This window comes from Babylonia areolata, chromosome 19 (genome assembly GCF_041734735.1).
Source record: "Babylonia areolata isolate BAREFJ2019XMU chromosome 19, ASM4173473v1, whole genome shotgun sequence".
Taxonomy (NCBI): domain Eukaryota; kingdom Metazoa; phylum Mollusca; class Gastropoda; order Neogastropoda; family Buccinidae; genus Babylonia; species Babylonia areolata.
Genome location: NC_134894.1, coordinates 27,891,823 through 27,909,248, shown reverse-complemented (window position 1 = coordinate 27,909,248; position 17,426 = coordinate 27,891,823). Strand labels below are relative to the sequence as shown.

Below are 17,426 nucleotides of genomic sequence, written 5' to 3'. Positions count from 1 at the left end.
TGGGTAAAGGGTGGAGGTTTTTCCGATCTCCCAAGTCTATGCAGATCTGAGGCCCTTTCGTGTGCATACGCACGCAGAAGATCAAATACGCACGTGTCAAATGACACAGGAAACGAATTATGAGCGCCCAGTGGCAACCATCACTCGGCTCTACCCAGGTAGGCAGCCTGTTGAGCAAATGACCCAGCGTTTGTAAAGCGCTTAGAGCTTGGTCTCTGACCGAGGATAGGCGCTATATAAGTATCCATATCCATCCATATCAATGCTGATATTAAATTTTTGTGTTTCCTTAATGTTTAGTTATAGTATTGAGTATTTGAATGTCTTATTTTGGGCGTGGAATTATGGTTTGATAGTAGTCCTCCATGTTCCAGTAGGATTGAAAGGATAAATCAGTAAAAATGAATAATTCTATAGGTAACGTAAAAATGTAAGGAAAGAAAAAGGAAGAAAGGAGAAAGAAAGGAGAAAAACAAGAAAGAGATGGTTTTGAGGACAGAGGTCTCCACTAAAAAGTAAGAGCAAGAAACGAAACAAAGAAAATAGGCAGATTAATATTGCACGAGCGAACAAACAGGCAGCACACACACGCGCGCGCGCACGAGCCCCAACCGCACGTGCTTGTGTGTGTGTGTGTGTGTGTGTGTGTGTGTGTGTGTGACTCTTTTTTTGCCATGCTTACGTTAATGACCTGCTCTGATTTCTGTGATCTCCAGTTTTTTCGGTCAGTCTCCATCGGTAGATTCTCTTGGGAGTTGTTACCGAAGGTACGTATAAAGGCTGAGCCATGCATGCCTGCTCAGATTTCTGTGATCTCCAGTTTTTTCGGTCAGTCTCCATCGGTAGATTCTCTTGGGAGTTGTTACCGAAGGTACGTATAAAGGCTGAGCCATGCATGCCTGCTCAGATTTCTGTGATCTCCAATTTTTTCGGCACGCAGTGAGATCAGTCTCCATCGGTAGATTCTCTTGGGAGCTGTTACCGAAGGTATAAAGGCTGAGCCATGCATGCTCTTAACTTTCTTCGAGGACGGACATTTTTCTCTGTAATAAGATCTTCGAGGACGAACATTTTATATGTGATAAGATCTCAGTCTGACGTCTCGACTGGTATAAATTATTGTCGTCAGAACAGGGCTTATCAGTTAGCAGTTTGTTTCTATGCCTGTGTTGTGCGTCGCAAAGCAACAACTGACCTCTGCTGGAGTCATTGATGAACGACACGGTTCACAAAAAGATAAGGACCGTTTGGGTACTTGCACAGTTTTCTTCTTTAGGGCATTGTGAAATAATGGCGCATTTCCGGCAAATAGCGGTGTATGCAACCAGTGTAATGAGCACCACTCAACGGTGTACGCAGATAGTGTAATGAGCACCACTCAACAGTTTATGCAGACAGTGGAATGAACACCACTCATTGGTGTATGCAGACACTAAGTGTAATGAGCACTACTCAACGGTGTATGCAGACAGTGAAATGAGCACCACTCATCGGTGTATGCAGTGAAATGAGCACCACTCATCGGTGTATGCAGACACTGAGTGTAATGAGCACCACTCAATTGTGTATGCAGACAGTGCAATGAGCACCACTCATCGGTGTATGCAGTGTAATGAGCACCACTCATCGGTGTATGCAGACAGTGTAATGAGCACCACTCATCGGTGTATGCAGACAGTGTAATGAGCACCACTAAACGGTGCATGCAAACAGTGTAATGAGCACCACTCATCGGTGTATGCAGACAGTGTAATGAGCACCACTCAACGGTGTATGCAGACAGTGAAATGAGCACCACTCATCGGTGTATGCAGACAGTGAAATGAGCACCACTCATCGGTGTATGCAGACAGTGTAATGAGCACCACTCAACGGTGTATGCAGACAGTGAAATGAGCACCACTCATCGGTGTATGCAGACAGCGTAATGAGCAACCACTCATCGGTGTATGCAGACAGTGTAATGAGCACCACTCAACAGTGTATACAGACAGTGGAAATAACTCATAACAAGAGGTTACTTTCTTGCACGTGCTTTTTTTTTTTTTTTTGGTGGGGGGAGGGGGGGGGGGGGGGGAGGCTGAAACATCAAATTTTTCAAACGTTTTTCAAAAGGTTCATGGTGCACGTGTACCAAAATCAGCCGTTTGTGAATCTAATTACAAGCCAGTGGTTGATCATATGAACCCTGCGTGGTTTGAGTCATATATGGATTTTTTTGTTTGACATTCTGTGAAAGCATTACCTGTTCTTATCACTCAATGGCACTTAACTTTTTCTGATGTCTGTATATGACTGAACGAGCCATGTGTCTTATCAGTTGGGAAAACCTCACTGGCTGATATATTGCACCCTGTGGTCTGCATGGTGTGTGTGTGTGTGTGTGTGTGTGTGTGTGACCTGGGGAGTTGGAAACGAGTACAGAGGGCGGGATCGCATTAATACGAAATCAAAACCAAAAGTGACTGTGAAACACGTGTTCAATCACATAAGTTATTCTCGTCTCATCTCACGGCCTGCAAGCGCGTGGGGTTTATGCTCATGTTTATTAAATAAATCCAGATGCGGTGTGGCGTATATGGATAAGTCCACAAGCTTTGACACATTAGTGAAACTGAAACTCACCTCAGTTCATCTCTTCACACACACAAGGAGTACCGTGCGGCGAGTACATGTGAATCACAGAAAGGCATAATGGAACTTTAGTCCTTCTGAGAGGTGGTAGCTCCAAAGACAGCATGGTGTTTCCAACGATACAATAGAAAGTTTGATGCTTTGTCATCCTTGATTGTTGATTATGGGTCTTATTCCTCGCCAATAACCTCATCGAAGCCACACATGCACGCACATACTCGCGGACATGCGCGCGCGGGGGGAGAGACAGAACGAAAAGAAAGCAAGAAAGAGGTGGTGGTTGTGTTGATAATGATGATGGTGATGTTGTTGTTGTTGATGATGATGATCATGGTGATAATGATGACATGATGCACCACTGCCTTGATCACACACACTCACACACACTGCAACTGACTGACTGAAACCATTTATTGTCAGATTAACTTTTTTTGTTGTAGCAATCATTTGAATTAACATTAACTGAGCAACACAAAGAAAATAAAAATTGAAAAAACACACAATGATATGAATTTTTAAAAGCAACATATTTAACAAATTAATTTACCAAATTTCAATAACAACAACATCTCAAACAAGAGAGGCAAGGCCTTCAAGACTCACTTGTGATATACTTTAAAAAAATGTAATCGTTAAAATGTGTTCTGTATTTATTATTATACAGCTTCAGGTTAAAAGAAAAAGAAAAAAAAGTCCTGACAGCAGACTTGAACCCCGCGTGCTCGGGTGAGAAGAAACTGTCTTAGCTGACATGCAAAAATATAACATTTAAACATGCTTATTTAAAGGGCGATAAATCGATTGCGGTATTCGCAGTGAGAACACTGTTTAAATCATATTATTCTGGTGTATCTTGGGCATTCAAAAAATGTTTAAGGGCAATTAAAAATTCTTTTTAAGTCCGCGGTAAAGGAGACGTGGCTATCCCCGCAATCACACTGCAACATTTAGCCGTTTTCTCTGGATCTAGATAGATGTACAAGTTTAGTTACACCCGGTTGACACAGTCGATTCAATTTCTCTTTTATGTTCATTCTAGTTTTATAGTTTGAAAGTTGATATGAAAATTGAGTATTTTGTTAAAAACTAATAACATAATTATAGAGCCAAGTACAAGTACTTCTAAACGTCGTATGAAGTGAAAAGGACTTCATTTTGAGAAAAGTCAAGACTGGAAATTTTTACGTTTCATCAATTCAAGGGTATTAACTCGCATGGTTTATTATTTTTAACTGTGAATTTCGACTGATTCTGTGGATATTTTTATGGCAGTTTGGGGCATAATCCAGTAAGTGATGAGGCGTTCACAAATCTTTCTCTGAATAAATATTTAACGGTCTCCTTCTCCAACTTTCCATCACATGTTATCGTGTATTGTCGATTGAATATAGGATTGAACGGGCAGGTCAACAACTTGAAACAAAATGGCGTCGTTCGCGTTCGCGAAGAATATGAGCACACGCTTTGAATATGTATAAATATGTGTACGCAATTGATTTTTGCCCATGACCTTCAGGGCTCAGCTAATAGATCTATAAAGTCCACTCGTCGTAATGATTTTAGTATTTTCCGAAGAAAGAGCACTTGGGCGAATGAACTTAGTGAAAGCCCTGTACACTGAGAGTAAAACACACAAGCTGTTTATATATTGAGTATAATTTCAAAATGTAATGTTTGAGATGAGAAAGATCAGTTTAATGCAAATTAAGCCCCCTAGCATTAATTACAGATTAAATTCCCTTTTTTTACAATCTGCACCAAAGACATGCAAAATAAATATAACTTCCATGCTTAGCAAAAGAAGTTCCTGCTTGAACAAAAAATGATAAAAATGACTGCTCTTGTTGTTGTGTTAGAATAACAGATCAAAGTGCGAAGTTTAGAGAATAAAAAAAAAATAAATATAACAGTAAATTCAGTTTGCATATAATTTGGCTTCTTTAAAAAAAAAATTTTTGTGCCCAACCAGAGATGCAATATTGTTTTAAACAAGATGACTGGAAATAACTGAATTTTTCCTATTTTTATGCCAAATTTGGTGTCAACTGACAAAGCATTTGCAGAGAAAATGGCAATGTTAAAGTTTACCACGGACACACAGACACACACACACAGACAACTGAACACCGGGTTAAAACATAGACTCACTTTGTTTGCACAAGTGAGTCAAAAATGTTTTAACACACATACATACTCACAGACGTGTATCCCCCACCCACTCCCTACATACATCCATGCATGCACACAAACGCCCATTCAGATTCCCCCACCTCATCCCCCTACCCCAAGTACCCCTAACACACACACACCATACACACACACACCACACACAAACTGGGCATGAATCGTGTTCATGTTTAATAGAACACCACATAAATTATTATGTCAGAATCACATGGTGCATTGCAGAAACAGAGTCTTTTTAATAATCGTAACGACCATCAACTAACCAGAACCCGGAACATCAGACTGACCATTGCGTAGGTACGCTTCCGACACAAGAAAAATGCAGAAATAATGCCACTGTTTGTGCCAGAAAGAGTTAGCAGCTGAAATGTTCACTTCAGGTATGAAAAATGGACAAAAACACAGATGGGTGTGTGCATCATGGTACATGCATGCCAGTTGCATTGCTCGGACGGAAGAGTCTAACATGCTCGTAACCCGCTACTAACTGTGTGTAGTATGGAACTGACCAATGGCGTAGTTCGGTCAACGTAGGCATTTAGTCACGTGTAACTGTCAAAAAGTTAGAACCAAGCAATGCAACTGGCACCTGCAGGACACTACAGCACAGAGCCATTACATAACAGAACATCACATCACAGAGTACAGTCAGTACGGATCAGTGTAGTACAGTACAGAGTAACAGTGCAGTGGAAAACAGAACTGGGCAGTACATCGCAGTGGGGTAAAACAACAACAACATCGCTTTATTGTCCAAAAATCACGGAACCTGACAACGGACAACATAGCTTACGATAAAAAATCCAATTAGAAGAAAAAAAAAAAATCAAACATCAAACAGAACATGTTAACAAAATAACATATCCATTGAGTTCGTTCACATCACAATACAACACCTCCCAGTATAGAACAATACAATCAAGTACAAAAAGAAGAAGAGGGAAAATGCGTGTGTGAAAATGATACACAGAATGAGGATAAGACTGAGTTGATGACCGTCACAAAGCATGTCATAGCTTATGTAATGGAATTGAATTCCAGACAATTCAATCTTGGAATGTGCATGCGTGTTGATCATAATTATATGTCGATGTTTGTTTATTTGAATGCATGTTTTATTTATCTATTTATTTATTCATTTATTTGTGTATTTATTTATCTATCTATTCATCCATTCATTCATTCTTTTAGTTATACATTCATTCATTTATCTTGATCTCTTTTATTCTCTAATCTATTCATTTAATGTATTCATGTATGTGTGCACGTACGCATGTATGCATAACTAGTTGATTCGTGTGTTCGTAGACCTAATCAATATTCTGAAAGGAAGGTACACCTACAATTATTGGCGTTTACTTGACACTAAGGATAAGCTGGAAAAGGCTATTTTATATCATTTGTCAAAGGTTATTATAAGTTTGAACTTTAAAAACAATGTTAGTCAATGACTTTCCGTTGCATTAGTCAGATCCATTTCAATGTATATATTCATATTGTCAAACATTTCTTTTCTCTGCACCCACAACATACCTCAAACAAATCTAGATTTTTCTTTATCTTCTCAAAGTGTTTTGACGAAAATGAAACTATTCATTTTATTTTGATTTGTTTGGAGTCTTCATCTCCTACAGTTTTTATGCCGTGACAAATATGAAATCATTTTATTTTGTTTTGATTTATCTGGAGTCTTTATCTGCTGAAATTGTTATGAGAAATGTGAAAACATTCATTTTACTTTCATTTTATTTAAAGTCTTTATCTGCTGAAATTGTTATATCAAATATGCAATCATTGATTTTTATTTACTTCTTATAAAAAAAAAAAAAAATCAAAAAAATCTTTAGTCTCAAAACTGCCAATCATGCCGAGGGAACAGATTATCACCATAAACAACACACACACACACACACACACACACACCACTGACATAATATGGTCGATCGATATGTGCTTATAATCTCTCTCTCTCTCTCTCTCTCTCTCTATATATATATCTCTATATATATATATATATATATATATATATAACACGTCTCCTTGAGGTGTTTCAGTCTACATACAGACATAATCACAATAAAGAGACAGCCCTCCAACACATCATTCTCCTGCGCAGACTACAGAGATGTGTCAGTTCTGTGTCTGCTTGATCTCTCTGCAGCCTTAGACACATTTGATCATGGTATTCTCAACCGTATTCATAATACTTTTGGAGTCTCTGGCACAGCTCTCAACTGGTTAAAATCTTACCTCTCCAATCGCGCTCAATGGGTGTTCATTTCCAGTTCTCATTCTGAATCCAAACTTATCCTTGTTCAATATGGTGTTCCCCAAGGTTCAGTTCTTGGTCCAATATTATTTAGTCTGTACACTCAACCACTGTCCCACATCATCAGACAGCATTGGCGTGATTTTCACAAGTCTGCAGATTTCACCCAATTCACTAAAGCTTCTTTCCAAAATTATTTTGCTATCCTCCACAAAAAAAACATAGAGATGTACATTGTTGCTGTGAAGGAGTGGATGTTGACAAACAAACTTCAACTTAATTACGTCTAGAAAGAAGCTATACTTATAGGTCCTAAGTCTACACTTAGTCACGCATCAGACCATACCTTGACTGTCTGCAATGCTGATAACTTTCAAAATTCTGTCAAAATTCAGCTCTGTCCATGCACGACCATGTGAGTAATTTGCGTAAAACTGCAAACTTCCAACTAAGGAAAATTCGCACCATTCGACCATAGCTGACTATTGAAGCAACCATCAGCTTGTCTGTTCCATGATCCTGAGTCGCATTGACTACTGCAATTCACTACTTGCTTGTCTGTCTTCTAATTTGTTGTCACGCCTTCAGATGATTTTGAATAACACTGCAAAAATCATTTTCTTAAAGTTACCCCACTCTTATGTCAACTTCACTGGTACATAATTCAGTACAAAATTATCGTATTGGCTTATCGCTACTTCGAAGAATCTCTCCCATCTTACTTATATTCTGTCCTTTATACTTACACCCCTTCCTATCCCGATCTATCAGATCTGCTGAAAAGCTCCTTAGAGTCCCCCAAACCTCTTCAAACCAATCATGGAAACCAGACACGTGGAGAAGTCCTTCCTCACACAGGGCCCCTGCTTCTCCTGCCTGTGGCTGCAATAACTAATGAGCCAACTCACCTGTCACTGGAGCCAGACACAGTCACGTGGAGGAGCCATGGCTCCTCCCACACAGCCCCGTGCTTCCGTTGCCTGGTGTATATATCAACCAATCAATGAAGCCAGACACGGTCACGTGGATTCCTGGCTCCTCCCACACAGCCCGATCTTCCGCTGCCTGGTGTATTAATCAACCAATCACTTAAGCCAGACACGGTCACGTGGATTCCCGGCTCCTTCCACACAGCCCGTGCTTCCGCTGCCTGGTGTATCAATTAACCAATCAATGAAACCAGACACGGTCACGTGGTGTCCTGGCTCCGGCCACAAGGCCCGTGCTTACGCTGCCTGTGCCTGGTGAGGTGGTCTGAACGGTGGAACCTTTTCCCGCACTGCGTGCACTGGATGTTGTACAGGCCGTAGCACTGCTTCCTGTGCCGACTCAACCCCGTGGCAAAGCTGTAACCCTTTCCGCACCGGTGACAGCGATGACAGTTGGCGTTGGCGGATGTTGCCGTGGTTGTACGCTGAAGTGCTGAGGCGTCCGGGAAGAAGACGGGGAGATTTTCGGCCAGCAGGTGCGGCTGAGTGGTCAACAGCTTGTGCCAGGACGTGGTGGAGCCCGTCACAGGTTCGAAGGCTGCATGCTGGGGGAAGGGGGAGATGTCTGCAACAGAGGGGAGCACAGCGGACTGGTTTGAACACATGGTTAGGTTTGAAACAAGTGACCAGAGTCTGAGGAAAACGATAAGAAACAATGTGTCGTCGTACAAAACAGTCTGAACAGATGACGATGAGAAACGTGTCGGACGATACAGTTTGAACAGATGACCAGATTGTGAGAAAGGGTGAAGCAGACTGTGAAGGAAGAATGGAACACCTTCAGTACACCAAGAACAACCAGACTGGTTTAGATAAATGGCTAGCTTTGGGGGAAAAGCTGGCTGACATACCAGAAACAGAGTACAAAGAACAGAATGGTTTAAATTGATGATCGTGACAAGATCTGAGGAAACATTTACATAACCATAACACCGTACAAACAAGAGACAGATTTGAATAAATAACTAGATCCATGAAAAGGCTGAGATATTTGCAACAGGGTTAAAAACAACAGCAACAACAATAACAATACCGAAACAAATCGACCAGTCTTCATAAATGGCAAGGAAACGCCGATGAGTTTGCAACAGGCTTCACAATGTAATTAAATGAGTGGTTTAAATAAATGACGAGCATCAGAGAAGACTTTACACAGTGATGCTAACCGGACTTGCTGTCAGCGTTGAGAAACTCGGAAACCAAACTCGTCAAAGCAGAAAGCTGATTACTCTTAGCGAATTTGCAAAGAAGAGTCCAAGCCATGGAAATCAGGCGTCATCGTAAGATACTAACCATCAGATACATTGATCACATCAATGAACAAGTGGGCCAAACCATCAGCAGCACAATGAACCATATCTGCCAGCACCAATTTAGAAAAGAAAACCACGTTGGTAAGGTCATATAACAAGATCCAACGGCCTGTGAAAACAATCCTCCGAAGAACTGTTATGGGCTGAAGATGGAAAGGGGTTGGGGGGGAGATGATGTTTTCACACTGCAGGGTTTGACGGAAAAAACCATTTGCAGAGACCTAGACTATTGCAAACAATCAACAGACCTAGAGGAATCTGGTGAACAGTTCTGTGCACCCCCCCCCCCCCCCCCCCCCCCCCCCCCCCCAATCCCCTCCCCCCAGTGACTCCACGGAGTGAAGGGAGAAGAAGATCTATGACGAACTGTCAACTTTCACTTTAACTCATCACCATAATCAATCTCCCTCTTAAACCTAGATAACAAAGGGCCAGTAACTTTGACAAGTAAACCGTCTTTGTTGTACGATAGCCGGTAGGGTTTATCAACCTGTTGGCTTGCGCCCTTAAAGTTGTTCAGTGCTGTGGTCTTGGTGTTGCGATGGTTTCGTTGCTCGATGCGGATGAAGTCCTGGATGTCTGTCCGGATGTGAGGTCCATCTGGCGTTCTAAGGGTGAGTCCTGGCTGTCTGGAGAGGGGTGGTGTCTGGCTGTTCATCTGGCGTTCCAAAGGGGACGTTCTGGCTGTCTGTAGGGGCGTGGTGTCTGGCTGTTCATCTGGCGTTCTAAGGGTGAGTCCTGGCTATCTGGAGATGGGTGGTGTCTGGCTGTTCATCTGGCGCTTCAATGGGGAAGTCCTGGCTGTCTGGAGATGGGTGGTGTCTGGCTGTTCATCTGGCGTTTCAATGGGGAAGTCCTGGCTGTCTGGAGATGGGTGGTGTCTGGCTGTTCATCTGGCGTTTCAATGGGGAAGTCCTGGCTGTCTGGAGGGGTGGTGTCTGGCTGTTCATCTGGCGCTCCAATGGGGAAGTCCCGGTTGTCTGGAGGGGTGGTGTCTGGCTGTTCATCTGGCGCTCCAATGGGGAAGTCCCGGTTGTCTGGAGAGGGGTAGCGTCCTGGCTGTCTGTAGATAGGGAATCGCACGATCTTCGTGCATTCCTTATACATGTGTAGGACTGATAAACAAGATGACTGGAAAGAACTGAATTTTTCCTATTTTTATGCCAAATTTGGTGTCAACTGACAAAGCATTTGCAGAGAAGATGGCAATGTTAAAGTTTACCACGGACACACACACAGACAACCAAACACCGGGTTAAAACATAGACTCACTTTGTTTACACAAGTGAGTCAAAAAAGTGTATATATTACTTAAAATGACATGCGCACACGCACACACACACAACTGGAGCGCATTTATGAATTTACATGTATATATTTAAAACATCAATTCAAATAAACCTACCATTGGAAAGGGGGGGGGGGGGGGGGGGTGTAGAAACAGACAGACAAGGACAGGAACAGATTCAGCCGCGACACAAGACACACAGAGAAAAAAGCACAATAAACAGTTCCACCCACCTCACACATACCCGTGACACACAGACTCTCCAACAGTCAACACCACCACCCGGGTCACAGCCCCAGTCCCCCTTCCTCCTGTCCACCACCACCACTACCCCCACCACCCGACGACAACGACATATGACGGTCCCCCAGGACAGAATCCAGAAGATTAATTCCCCTTTCCCCCACTACAGAAGCCTGGGGATTAATCCCCTCTCCCAGTACAGAAGCCGGGGGGTTCATCACCCCCTCCTCCGCTCCGCGTACTGACTGGGAAAAAGGGGGAGGCACCACGCGATGCTTGGACTCCAGATGAGCGTTGTAGTAGTCCCGGCGGTAGAACTTGTGCTGGCAGATGGGGCAGCTCAGGTGGTAGGTTCCCTCACACTGGCGCCTGTGGCGGGTCATGCTCTGCACGTAGGGGAACCCTTTCCCACAGTTACGACACAGGTAGGCGTTCTTCCCCGCTCTGTCATCCTTCCGGGTTGGACGTGCTGGGTTCAGGTCCAGAGCTGCTGCTGCTGCTGCAACGGTGGCGGCTGAGGAGGAGGGGGTTTTGGGGTGAAAGAAAGGAAGTCGTCGAGGGAAGGATGAGGTCGTCGTTGTGACGTCTGTCGGCGGGAATGAGTGTGTGCCGCCGCGGTGTCTCCATTTCCGGAAGTCTGGCACAGACAGAACGACGTCAAGGTCACATGCATATACAGGGTTCACAAACACACACACACACACAATCAAGGGCCACTTCATAAAAGCAGGCATGTTTTCACACTTAAAAAAAAAAAAAAAAAAAAAAATCCAAAGATTTAAAAATTATGCAAGGGGCATAATCATGGTCAACCACTGGTTTTCTCACTGAATTCCAAAATAGCTGTTTCAAGCGCACGTGCATCACGAAATGTTTGAAAAGTGATTTTTTTAAATCGATGGTTTTCAGCCAAAAATTGACAGTTGTTCAGTGGTTCATAAACGTTAGCCGTTTTTTGTTTTGTTTTTTATTTGCTCGGTTTTCAATTAAAAAAAAAAAAAAATGTGACCGTGCAAGAAAGCAAGTGGCGATATTCCATTGGATTCATGCATTTCTGTTGGCAGGACATTCACCATCATTTCACCATGGCCCCAAGAAGGAAACTGTTCAAGTTCACAAGTGATCCTTAACTTTTTGTGAATCCTGTATAATGTATTTTCAACAAAACCTCGGCTGCAGTCGTCTGATCAAGCCTGTGTAGACTGTGCGCCATGCTCAGAAGACTTGTCTTTATGCTTGAAGGTCTCCCCTCTCTCCAAACGCCAAAAAATGTCAGCTCTTAACTCTATTCTTTTGTGGCCAAACTCATGGCGTCAGGAAAGACAAAGTTTCACGAATATTCCTGTTCCAAGCGAAATGACACACTGCAGTAAAACGAACAATTATGTATGCATAAACCTTACCTACCTGAACGTTCTGATTTCAAAAACGTTGTGATAAAGTCGGGACAGTCCTCAATGAGTAAACAGAGGACCTCTCTCTCTCTCTCTCTTTTACGACGACGACGATATCCTTGACAAACCAAGTAGACACAAGTTCCCTTCCAGTCTGTGGGACAATCCCATTAACAGACAACCCAGAGAAGGGATACAAAGCGTACAAAGAGTAAGTGTGTGTGTGTGTGTGTGTGTGTGTGTGTGTGTGTGTGTGTGTGTGTGTGAAGCCTGACTGAATGACACAGAAAACGAATGATGATAGCCTGTATGGCAACTCTTAGTCGGCTCCACCCAGGTAGGCAAACTGTTATACAAATGACTCCGTGTTTGTAAAGCGCTTAGAGCTTGGTCTCTGACCTAGGATAGCTGCTATAAAAGTATCCATATCAATCAGTCAATCAGACGGGCGCAATAGCCGAGTGATTAAAGCGTTGGACTTTCAATCTGAGGGTCCCAGGTTCGAATCTCGGTAACGGCGCCTGGCGGGTAAAAGGTGGAGATTTTTTCCGATCTCCCAGGTCAACATATTATATGCAGAGTTGCTAGTGCCTGAACCCCCTTCGTGTGTTTATACACGGAGAAGATCAAATACGTACGTAATCCATGTCAGCGTTCGGTGGGTTATGGAAACAAGAACATACCCAGCATTTACACAGCCGAAAGCGGAGTAAGGCTGCCTTCATAGCGGGGTAAAAACGGTCATACACGTAAAAGCCCACTCATGTACATACGAATGAACGTGGGAGTTGCAGCTCACGAACGAAGAAGAAGAAAGAAAAAGAAGAATCAATCAGTGTGCGTGTGTGTGTGTGTGTGTGTGTGATGCTGAATACTCCAAACGGCAATGGCCAGGCGAAACAGAACGAGAAGACACTTCTAAATAGACTATTGAGGTTGCTGGTAACATCAGAAAATATGCGAATCAGGAATAGGCGGATCTGACCTGCTCCGTAGCTTCTTTGATTGTACACCCTACGATTTATCCAATGTTATCTTCATCGTCTTCGAATCCAGAGACCCAGGCTTTGGCACACAACCGGGAGACTGGAGAAGCTGGACAGGCTTGTGCGACGTCCCAGTGACTCCTCATAGCATTAATGGGAAAGAAGAAAAAGCCCTTTGGTAAGTAAGACCGCATGAGATCTCCACAACTGTCTGTCTTGTGTGATGTCTTGTGCTGTATATTCTCCGGTGTGTGTGTGTGTGTGTGTGTGTGTGTGTGTGTGTGCTGCGTGTGTGCGTGTCTATGTGTGTCCGCATCTGTATGTGTGTTTCCCCAACCGTTTCTCATTCCACGACTGGATAAGACACTGGGACATTTCAGGAAAACAAACTACATGTAACTGCAGACATTTCTTTTCCCTTTCTGCGTGCCTGACGTCAACACCTCACTCACCTTTTATCAAATCAAATCATGTTGCTTATATTATAGCCCAGCTGACCGCATTGGACCAATTTTCAGGGCTAAGTACCCTTCAGTTCTTAAATCCAGTCGAACAGAATACAAATTAATGTTCGAATAAAAGGGGGGTTAATAAAGCGTTAAACAGACCAGTTCACTAACAATTCACGTGAAATTCAAATCAAATAAAAAATTATTGAAAACGTTTTCTATTCATTTTCAGTTTTTCAGTGAGGCGTCACTGCGTTCGGACAAATCCATACATGCTGCACCACATCTGATAAGCAGGTGCCTGACAGCAGCATAACCCAGCGCGCTTGTCAGGTCTTGCGTGCATGCATATATATTTGTGTGCCTATCAGAGGGGATTTCTTCACATAATTTTACAAAAGGACAACACTTCTGTTGCCATGGGTTCTTTTCATGCTGCACACGGGACCTCTGTTTATCGTCTCATCCGAATGAATATACGCTCGGTTTGATTTTCCAATCAAACTTGGGATTTTCCAATCAAAGGGCGAGAACGGGATTCAAACCCAGACCCTCAAGGACACTGTATAGGCAGATAAACGTTTTAACCATTCTGCCACCCTACTCCTTGAAAAACACCACGAAACACCATTTCACCCGCGTGTGTTTCAGTCTATGTAATATGTAAATCAAGTTAAAAACATCGATTTCATTCAGGAACTGACGAACAGAGTCCTAGAGGGGACATCCCGGAACAGGATCTTCATGGAGCCAGCTGTAAAATGTCTGTGCTTGACATCACGCAGATCCCGACAGTCGATGAAAAGATATTTGACACCAGTGTGTTGGCTACACACCATGGAGGTCCCTCACCTTTCAGGAGAAAAGAATGTGTCAGAAAAGAATGACGTGTAAGTAGCCTGCAGAGGACGGTCACCTCTTTCCTGCGACTGAAGGACGGGAGGTAAGGACGGGTCTGAAACAATTTGACAGTCGGAGTAAGTTCCCCTCCTCTTGCCAGAGGTGTTTCACATTGCCAGGAGTCTTTCTTCTCGCTCTTTAAAACATAGCTTGGAGTGAACTCTGGATCCACCTATCATCTAAAGTTGTAAGTATGTTATTACACTGATTACACGAACGCGTGTAGAAGAAAATTCCATAGAACAACCGCACAAACTTACCCCACAAACAAAACACTGGAACGACCTGCAGGCAATGGCGGGAGGACTTCAATAGCTTCGAAACTCGTCACTGACCAATAAGAAATGAACGCTTGCTCGGGTGAGCTGATCAACAAGTATGTGCCCAACCAACAACCCGAGACTGCGATGAAAACTGTCTCCTTGCAAAGAAGGGTGGAATAGGGGTGAGTGAGTGGGGGTGGGGGATAAAAATGAGAGGAGATAAGAAAAGGAACAATTGTGACACCTTTCCGCCCAAAGAATTTGTTCTGAGCTATACGTTGAGTGTGCTTACGAAGCGGGTGAGGTACGTGGAGTGAAAGACGGACCGTAGATTTACAGACAGACAGGAAGACAGATGGACATACACGCACACATACATACATACAAGCAAACATACATATAAAGATATATTGATGAATAGATTGATAGGTGGATAAAAAGGTAGATTGATGGACAGATAGGCAGATAGAGAGATAGATAGATGAACATATATATATATATAAGCATACATACATACATATATACAAACATACATACATCGAGGTAGATTGATAATTGGACTGATAGATAGATAGATTGACAGACATATTAAATGGATGCATAGGTAGAATATAGATATATAAATAGATAGACAGGCAAACAGACAGACAGGAAGATACACAGGTAAGTCAGTATACAGGTAGGTAGGCAAACAACATACTGTGTGTGTGTGTGTAAAAGAGAGAGAGAGAGAGAGCGCCCATGAACATCGAAAACATCACCCCCACCAATTCATGAAGAAGAAAAAGGTAAGAAAAGAAAAACACAGAAATAGAAAAGAAAACGCCCACACTGTCGTTGAAATAAATTAGACAAGCACACTGAACAACGTCTGATATTGAATGTCGTTATCTTTATTGGGACAATGGTGGATAAAATAAAAGATATAAGTAAAAACAGTTGTTGTAAAGTAAAAGTATCAGTAAGTGCAGCCGACTACCTACTGTTAGAAAGTAAAAGTATCTGTAAGTGCAACCGACTACACATCACAAACAGAACATGCTTAACACACATGTATCTTAAAAAGTACAAACAAGAAAATACATGAATGATAAGATATAAAGCCTTGCCTTGCATTTTGATTAAAAAAAAAATTATAGCCAACAACCATTAAAATACAGAAAAATACATAAAAAGTACAAAAAGCACACTCGCGCGAGTGTGATGATGAGAGTTCAGAGAGCGCGCGCACGAGAGAGAGAGAGGGTGGGAGAGGGAGATAGAGACAGAAACAGAGACTCAAGACTCCAGTACTTTATTACTCATGGGCTAGAAAAAAAAAGAAGAAAAAGAAAGATTGTTGACTTCCAATCTGTCCCTGGAGCAGCAACATCACCAGTAATAATGAAAAACAGTATTAACCACTATTAACCATGATCACAATCATAATAAAGATAATGAAAGGAGAGACAGACAGATAGATAGACAGAGAGAGAGAGAGAGAGAGAGAGAGAGAGAGAGAGAATGTGTAATTAATCAATTCCCAATCAAAAAGAAGATAAACGAGCTGAGAAATCATGAAATATGTATTTAACAGAAAGTCATCAAAAAGAATGATTTTCTCCTAAGATAAAGAGCTCTCCTTATAAATCTATAGACATATATACATATATATATATTTGTAACTGCCATAGGAGTGGACTGATAATATTAAACTGATAAAATAACAGCACACACACACACACACACACACACACACACACACACACACACACTTTTTTTCACAGACACACACCGCACACAACCAAAATTAATTACAGCTTCCAATTTTTGCTTCAAAGAGAATCCCTCATACTGATAAAGGCGAGAATGGGACTGCTGGTAGGATTAAAAACAACAACAACAACACGCACCGAACAAGAGCAAGGAGAGGAGGGATAGGAGTGGGGGGGTAGGGGTGGGTGGGGAGGGGGCGGGGGGGGGGGTACAGGTAGGAGGGAACACACGTCTTTCCCAGTCAGCATGCACAGAATAAGATATGGAAAGCCAAACCCTCATCTCTGTGGAGACATTGTTATTCTGATTCATCAACTGAACAGAACATCATAAATCGAGCAAAACATAAAAAATCGATGACGAGGTCAGATGATTGTGCTTCAATCAACAAAACTAGTAGAGTCGATCACAATTCATTGGATATAAACAACATCCGCAAATTACAAAGTATAGAGTATGCATTAAAAAAACAAAACAAACCCACACAACTTAAAATAAGAGTACAAGAAGATGTCAAGAAATCATTGGGGTGAATACAGTATGTACAAATAATATGGTTATATGCATGCACACAATCTCTCTCTCTTTGCTTGTTGATTTTCTTTGCCCTGAGGGCTGGATGGAAAAAAAAAGCATGTCCTTGCTTATTCCACTTCCTTCATTAAAGAAAATTCATTCAAAATTCATTCTCTCTCTCTCTCTGTCGTAATCATACGACATTGTAAAACACCAAGGTGAAAAAGAGAAGGAGACGGG

The 17,426-nt window shown here is 42.3% G+C and overlaps 1 protein-coding gene across 1 annotated transcript; it reads right to left on the bottom strand.

Moving 5' to 3' along the window:
* Window positions 1-4,932: 4,932 nt before the first annotated feature.
* LOC143293581 (uncharacterized) lies at window positions 4,933-12,453 on the bottom strand. Its single transcript, XM_076604636.1, has 3 exons — window positions 12,331-12,453; window positions 11,170-11,560; window positions 4,933-8,644 (listed from the first exon to the last, which is right to left on the bottom strand). Exons 2-3 carry the CDS (start codon window positions 11,304-11,306, stop codon window positions 8,317-8,319), a joined length of 465 nt encoding a protein of 154 aa, XP_076460751.1. The 5' UTR covers window positions 11,307-11,560; window positions 12,331-12,453; the 3' UTR covers window positions 4,933-8,316.
* Window positions 12,454-17,426: the final 4,973 nt, after the last annotated feature.